The sequence below is a fragment of the Numenius arquata genome, unplaced genomic scaffold (genome assembly GCF_964106895.1).
Source record: "Numenius arquata unplaced genomic scaffold, bNumArq3.hap1.1 HAP1_SCAFFOLD_496, whole genome shotgun sequence".
Taxonomy (NCBI): Eukaryota; Metazoa; Chordata; class Aves; order Charadriiformes; family Scolopacidae; genus Numenius; species Numenius arquata.
Genome location: NW_027414412.1, coordinates 12778 through 20581, shown reverse-complemented (window position 1 = coordinate 20581; position 7804 = coordinate 12778). Strand labels below are relative to the sequence as shown.

General features: G+C 56.5%; 1 protein-coding gene across 1 annotated transcript; it reads right to left on the bottom strand.

Moving 5' to 3' along the window:
* Positions 1-2953: 2953 nt before the first annotated feature.
* LOC141477981 (olfactory receptor 14J1-like) lies at positions 2954-5851 on the bottom strand. The gene is made up of 3 exons (XM_074167119.1): positions 5810-5851; positions 4162-4210; positions 2954-3975 (listed from the first exon to the last, which is right to left on the bottom strand). The coding sequence occupies exons 1-3, from the start codon at positions 5849-5851 to the stop codon at positions 2954-2956; spliced, it is 1113 nt and encodes a 370-aa protein (XP_074023220.1).
* Positions 5852-7804: the final 1953 nt, after the last annotated feature.

The window sequence follows — 7804 nt, the reverse complement described above, 5'->3', positions numbered from 1 at the left end:
AGCTTGTCTGTCTTACTGTAGCCAAATCTTCCCTTTACACAACACTTTATGTTATGTTCATATCTATCTTTTTCTTTCTATCTCTCCATCCATCCATCCATCCATCTATCTACCCACCCATCTATCTATCCATCAATCTATCTATATCTAATACAGTTCTCATAAGATTGGCCCTTGTAGAAAGACACATACTTAGCGGATAGTTGCTGAGTGGTGTTGTTTATGGAACTTTATTGTGCTTTGCTTTTCTTTTGTGACAAATAGGAAAGCTCCTCCTGTGCCCGGGTGCAGCCAGTTCCCCGAGGAGAGCTGGTGGAGCTGTAACCTCCAGCTGCAGACCTGAGTGGAGCAGTCTGATGCGAGGAACAGTGATGTAAGTCCCCGGCGGCTAGTGTCAGAAGTAGTGAGGAGCAAGGTTGTCCAGACAGTGGTGGACCTCAAGGGACCGCTTTTTCTACCCCTCCAGACCTCCTGAGGAGACCCTCTGCATCAATATCGACAGCAGAATGCTGCCATCACCTCTTCTCTAAACGGAAAAGTAGTAAAATGTACCCTTTACAATCAAACATCGTTGGTTTAGGTGCACTTTGAAATCTTCCACTGTGAAATGACTCCAATCAGGTGTACAAGTCTTGAAGGCTTGAAGAAAATTGCAGGAAGAGACATAGCTCGTTAGGGCTTTCTGTATTTTAATGAGCCCCACGGTGTATTAGCCCCTCAGTCCACGAACCTCAGTTCCTGAGAGAAGAGCAAACAAAGTGCTCAAGAAATCCAACTGAGAAAAAAACCTCAGAGCACCTGGAAGCATTAATGGGCCCCACTGAGGGCCGTTACTGGCCAAGCTTCCCCAGGGACTCGTTAGAGCAGATCACAGGAGGCCATGATTGCAGGTTGGCAAAGGTGCTGTGCAGGCAGCTCAGATGCTGAGGAACCCCTCGGTTTGTCTGATGGAGCAGAAAGGCCAATCCCTGACCGCCAGGCCCTGGGAAGGCAGTTCCTGCCCCTCAGGTGGGGCTCAGGGCCCTTCCTGGGGTGATCGGGTGTGAGGGGGAGCAAGGCCAAGCGTTCAAGGGCTGGGCAACACCTCCCGGCCTCCCCAAGCAGGGCAAAGGAAGGAATGAAGTCCAGAGCCTCCAAACAAAGTTCCTCCTTTTAGGCCTCGGTGGCAGAGGAAGCTGCCCTAAGCTAAGGGGACAAAGACCTCAGTCCTGTTGGGCCTTGCAGCCTCGCCAGAGCCCTGTGACGTCTCTACTGCAGGTTGTCCTACACCGTCCCACACCTTATCCCTTTCCCCTCAGTCTGTTGGCGTCCATCCTGCTTTCCCACCGGGCTCTCACCCCAGCATTTCTGTATCTTCCCTGATGTCTCTGCATCCTTGCTGGATTTTCGTTGAAACACCGAGGCGTGGGCTGATCCAGACTCCCTGTGGGTGACCTCTAGCACCACAATGCCCCGCTTTGATTGAGATTTCTTTTCCCTCACCTAATTGAAAAAAACAACCCATTGCCCTCCAGATGCCTTCTGCTGGCCTGTCAGAGACACTGCCCGACCTGAGCCTAAAAGCCCAGCCATGACTCAAGGGCTGACCTACCAGCGAGTGCAGAAAGAAGTGACCTGGCAGCCCCCTCTCCCAGCCACATTCCTGCTGTTGGCCTGTCCCCTCCAGAGACAGCAGTGACCTCACGGACACCTTGGCAGCCATGTGCCTCCTGCTGGCCCACAAGATACTAACCCAACAAGTGCAAGGTCCTGCCCCTGGGTCACGGCAATCCCAGGCACAAATACAGGTTGGGTGGAGAACGGCTGGAGAGCAGCCCTGAGGAGAAGGACTTGGGGGTGTTGGTGGCTGAGAAGCTCCACACGAGCCAACAACGTGCGCTGGCAGCCCAGAAACCCCGCTATCCTGGCCTGCATCCCCAGCAGCGTGGCCAGCAGGGCGAGGGAGGGGGGGAGGGATTCTGTCCCTCTGCTCCGCGCTGGGGAGACCCCCCCTGGAGTCCTGTGTCCAGCTTTTAGTCCTCAGCACAGGAAGGACATGGACCTGTTGGAGCTGGTCCAGAGGAGGCCCCGGAGATGCTGGGAGGGCTGGAGCCCCTCTGCTGTGAGGACAGGCTGAGAGAGTTGGGGGGGTTCAGCCTGGAGAAGAGGAGGCTCCGGGGAGACCTTAGAGCCCCTTCCAGTCCCTCAAGGGGCTCCAGGAAAGCTGGGGAAGGACTCTTGATCAGAGAGGGGAGCCATGGGATGAGGGGGAAGAGTTTTAACCTGAAAGAGGGGAGATTGAGATGAGATCTGGGAAAGAACTTCTTTGCTGTGAGGGTGGTGAGAGCCTGGCCCAGGTTGCCCAGAGAAGCTGTGGCTGCCCCATCCCTGGAGGGGTTCAAGGCCAGGCTGGAGGGGGCTTGGAGCAACCTGGTGTGGTGGGAGGTGTCCCCAGGGCAGGGCAGGGGGTGGCACTGGGTGGTCTTTAAGGTCCCTTCCAACCCAATCCATTCTATGATTCTATGACAGCCACACTGTAGGACTCTGACCAAGCTCCAAGAGCACTCAGGCCTTACACTCGTGCAAGGGCTCAAAAGGAGAGTGTGGAAGTGAAGACAGAACAACTCAGTGGAGACCAAGCACTGGTGCTCCCTGGCTGTGCTGGGGCTCCTTTCCCCTTCAGCTCCACACACCCCCACTGCCCCCGCAGCTCCAGAGAAGGTCCTGGTGGAAAGATCTCAGACAACCAAGTCAATGAGTGTCCTTTATTTTATTTAAGCACTCAGCGCAGCGCCTCATTTACACAGTCTCTGGGTCACACAGGACAGGCAAGGACCAAGTTAGAAATGGTATGAAAAAAGACATTTTTTTTGTAAACAACTTTCTCGCAAGTATAACACCACCACCCCAAAATACGTGCGAGAGGCTGTGCCTGTAGTGAGATTCATTGTGACTGCTATGGAGATGAAGATGGCTAGTTCATTGCTTTTGAAAAACACCGAGTCATAGTTTTCCTCAGGGCATCCTTGAGCTCCTGGTTCCTCATGCTGTAGATGAGGGGGTTCACTGCCGGAGGAACCACCGAGTACAGCACAGCCACCACCAGGTCTAGGGATGGGGAGGAGATGGAGGGCGGCTTCAGGTAGGCAAACATGCCCGTGGTGACAACCAGAGAGACCACGGCCAGGTGAGGGAGGCACGTGGAAAAGGCTTTGTGCCGTCCCTGCTCAGAGGGGATCCTCAGCACGGCCCTGAAGATCTGCACATAGGACAGCACGATGAAAACAAAACAACCAAATGCTAAACAGACACTAACGACAACAACCCCAACATCCCTGAGGTAGGAGCCTGAGCAGGAGAGCTTGAGGATCTGGGGGATCTCACAGAAGAACTGGTCCAGGGCATTGCCCTGGCAGAGGGGTAGGGAAAATGTACTGACTGTGTGCAGGAGAGCGTCGAGAAACCCACTGCCCCAGGCAGCAGCTGCCATGTGGACACAAGCTCTGCTGCCCAGGAGGGTCCCGTAGTGCAGGGGTTTGCAGATGGCAACGTAGCGGTCGTAGGCCATGATGGTGAGAAGAGAAAACTCTGCTGACATCAGGAAGAGAAAGAAAAAGAGTTGGACAGCACATCCCGTGTGGGAGATGGCCGTGGTGTTCCAGAGGGAACTGGCCATGGATTTGGGGACAGTGGTGGAGATGGAGCCCAGGTCGAGGAGGGACAGGTTGAGAAGGAAGAAGTACATGGGGGTGTGGAGGCGGTGGTCACAGGCGATGGCAGTGATGATGAGGCCGTTTCCCAGGAGGGCAGCCAGGTAGATGCCCAGGAAGAGCCAGAAGTGCAAGAGCTGCAGTTCCCGTGTGTCTGCGAATGCCAGGAGGAGGAACACAGTGATGGAGCTGCCATTGGACATTTGCTGCCTCGGGGCATGGGGACCTGTTGTAAGAGGAAAAGTCTGTGACAAGTTCAGGTAGATGTCTATGAGCAAAACGTATTCTGGTTGTCATGGAAACCCCCCAGGTCACCTCTCCCCTTTCAGAAAGACCTTTGGCTGAAGTCTGGTGGGTGCTGGCTGAGGATCCCCCGAGGAGCAGAGGGCTCCGCGGTGGGTTCTGGAGGAGTCAGTCCTGCCCTACAGCAATAGAGATACAGGAACCGGGAGTCATAACAGCTAAAACCCACCTGTGGCATTAGAGGGATTATCAGCTTTGTCACTCCCAAAGGTGACACTCTGCAAGAGCAGAGCTGTGGAGAATTGGGTTTATTTGTTTCTTCTTGCCCCGCCACAGTGAGCGTTATTTTTAAGGCAGAAATCCTTGCCATTTCTGCTTCTCTCCAGGAGAAGCCCTTGTGGGTCCTGTGAGGCAACGGGACTGTCCCTGTGTGTGGAGTGAGGACAGCCAGTGTCTCCACCAGCCCTGTTCTCAGCTGCCCTCGGCTGCCACCTCGGAGCTGGAGGGCCAGCGCGCCCAGATGTTCCCCTGAGAAGGACCTGGACAACATTGAGAGTGGGTGAATCCCATTTCCAAGTGCAGATCTCCAAGCTCTTCCTACTGCCTCATCCTTCCTGAGGGATACCTCAGCTCTCCACTCCCAGCCAGGGACCTGGAGGGCCCATTCCGGCCGCTCGCACACAGCCTTCCAGCAGCACCTCCATGGCCTTGGCACCGGGGGGCTGCTGGGCAACAGAGAGATGCAACCGGAGAGCTGTGCCCTTCTGGAGGACAGCCTGCAGCACAGCACACACACCCCTGGCAGGGAAATCACTGAATGTCCTCAAGAGCATATGTTCTGAATGGAAAACTGGCTCCCTGAGCCCTGCAAACAGCATTGCCCCGAATTCTCTTCTCCAGGCTGAATCCCCCCAGCTCTCTCAGCCTGTCCTCGCAGCAGAGGGGCTCCAGCCCTCCCAGCATCTCCGGGGCCTCTGCTGGACCCAGACTCCCAGCTCAGCTGGGAACAAAGGCAGTGTGAACAGGAGGGGGGAAATGGAGAAATTCCCAATCTTCCTGTTAGTGGAGGCAGTTCAGGGACAAACAAATGGGTACTCGGAGTTTCTTCTCAACAGGGTTCCATGGGCTCAGGAGGTTACTCAAGCCATGGACCCCATGGCTTTGGAAGGGAAGGCTCTGCTGGGTGGCAGAAGAGACCTGGGGCTTGCTCCAGGGGAGGCATCTGCAGCGCCCGGCCCCCCCTCCCACGGCACTTTTGGGAGCAGCTCCCTCTCCTGTGTCTCTGCTTCCTGGAGAAGTCCCTGCCGGGGGCTGTTTCTCTGTGCCCAGGTCTCCTCCCTGTCTGTGCTCACAGACCCCGTCCCACCCGCTGGGTGCCCAGCTCTGCCCTGCAGACCCCTCCTGGCAGCCGGGCACTGCCCAGGGGCATCTCTGGGAGTGCAGGGGCTCAGGAGCAGCTTGGCCAGGTCCCTACTAGAACTGGGGGCTCAGTGCCTCCTCCAGAGCAGGGAAATAAATGCCCATCTCCCACTGCCCACCCAGCCCACCAAAGGTGGAAAACTCAAAGCAAAGCCCTGTTACCTTTCCGGAAAATGCTACCTTGATGTTCTTCTTGAATGTCCCCAAGGTGATGCCCGAGGCTGAGCTGGAACTGCAGCAAACCTGCCCCAGGCGGCACACTCTCGGCAGCAGAAGGACCCTGCTTTGCCAGGAGGGGTTTCTTCCAGCCACAGCTTCTCCCCACATTGCCGTGGGGAGCTCCCCAGGCAGGCTGAGCTGACCCTGGCGGCAGAGTCCCTGCCCCAGCACACAGCCCCCTGGGGTGCAGGGACCCTGCTCTGAAGGACAGCCCTGGGCACCCCTGGCTGCACACCCACCTTCACCCCCTGCAGCCGTCTCTGGGCAAACTGAGTCCTCATGCCCTGTCCTGGTGTAACTGGGAATCCCTGCTCTGCAGCACATCCTTCTCCTCTAAAGCAGAGGAGAGTCCTCTGGAAAGACTCCATATACTATGTCATGTTCTGCCTTCTGGAAATCCCTTCAGCAACTGCAGCTTCACTGCCTGGAACCCAGAGACTTACCCAGTCAAGGGCTGTGAAGAGTTCCCCTCCGGTGAGCTCTCACCTTCCTCCCACCCCAGACAGCCTTTAACCTCTCCCCTCGCTGCCTGCAGGCAGTGCCCCCAGCCCTGCTCCTGGGCAGAGCTGTCTCTCTGCCGCGCTGCCCCGTGGCCAGGAGCTCCCTCCGTCCCAGGAGCCCGGCCCAGCTCAGCAGCAGGGGACCAGCCCAAGGTGGCACTTTCTCTGCCCCCTCTGGGCTCCCTCCAGGTGTCCTCAGGGCTCCAGGGGAACCTGCTGTGAAACAGGCTGAAGGAATCCCTGATGTTTCCTCCCTCAGCTGGGGAGAGACACTAATTTCCAGCGGTGTCATTTCTCCTTTTAGGAAAAGAGTTTGGCGTGAGCGTTCCCTTTCCTTGTCCTGTCATTAGGCAGGACACCAGGAAGAGGAAAGCAGCGGGAGCTCTTTTATCCAAGCTGGGGGGATGTCTTCAGTTTAGTGAATTACGTCTTCTGGTGGTCGTAGGGCAGGAAAGACATTCAGCTGAGTTTTCTCCGTGCCATGTCTCTGCTCTGAAGCAAAGCTTTGCACACACACAGGATTTTGGAAATGTTAGGGCAACTGTGAGCTTGCCTGGTTCCACTCCTGGGGGGCTGGTGTGGAATGTGTGATCCAGGTATAAATACCGGCTGGGAGGAGAATGGCTGGAGAGCAGCCCTGAGGAGAAGGACATGGGGATGTTGGTGGCTGAGAAACTCAACATGACCCATCACTGTGCGCTGGCAGCCCGGAAAGCCAACCGCATCCTGGGCGGCATCCCCAGCAGCGTGGCCAGCAGGGCGAGGGAGGGGGGGGAGGGATTCTGCCGCTCTGGGGAGACCCCCCCTGGAGCCCTGTGTCCAGCTTTTAGTCCTCAGCACAGGAAGGACATGGACCTGTTGGAGCGGGTCCAGAGGAGCCCACGGAGATGCTGGGAGGGCTGGAGCCCCTCTGCTGTGAGGACAGGCTGAGAGAGTTGGGGGGGTTCAGCCTGGAGAAGAGGAGGCTCTGGGGAGACCTTGGAGCCCCTTCCAGTCCCTCAAGGGGCTCCAGGAAAGCTGGGGAAGGACTCTTGATCAGTGAGGGGAGCCATGGGATGAGGGGGAAGAGTTTTAACCTGAAAGAGGGGAGATTGAGATGAGATCTGGGAAAGAACTTCTTTGCTGTGAGGGTGGTGAGAGCCTGGCCCAGGTTGCCCAGAGAAGCTGTGGCTGCCCCATCCCTGGAGGGGTTCAAGGCCAGGTTGGACGGGGCTTGGAGCAACCTGGTGTGGTGGGAGGTGTCCCTGCCCAGGGCAGGGGGTGGGACTAGATGATCTTTAAGGTCCCTTCCAACCCAAACCATTCGATCATTCTATGCTTCAGCCCAAATGTGCGGCAAAGCCCTCAGCAGGGACAGGACGAGCTGGAACTCTTCCCGTTGGAGACAGAGCTGTGGCACTGATGGAATAAACTGCCCAGGCGTGGTGGAGAGCTGAATACAGCTGGTCGTCCAGACCAGCATCTTCCAGGAACAGCAATAGTCCAGACTGAAAGTCAGTCCAACCTGGAAAGGCAATTCAAGGGCATCATTGTGCACATTTACTATTATGGGACCAACTAAAGAACCAAAGATAATGTGCGGTCACTGCTAGATTTGAGAGCAGATGTAGATAGAGCTGAGATTCTCCACGTTCTCTTTGCCACAGCCTTCCCCAGCAAGGTGTCCCACGCCTTGGTGACTCGAGGCAGGACTCCCAAGGAGAAGAGCCAGCAGTGGCTATGGGTCAGGTCAGG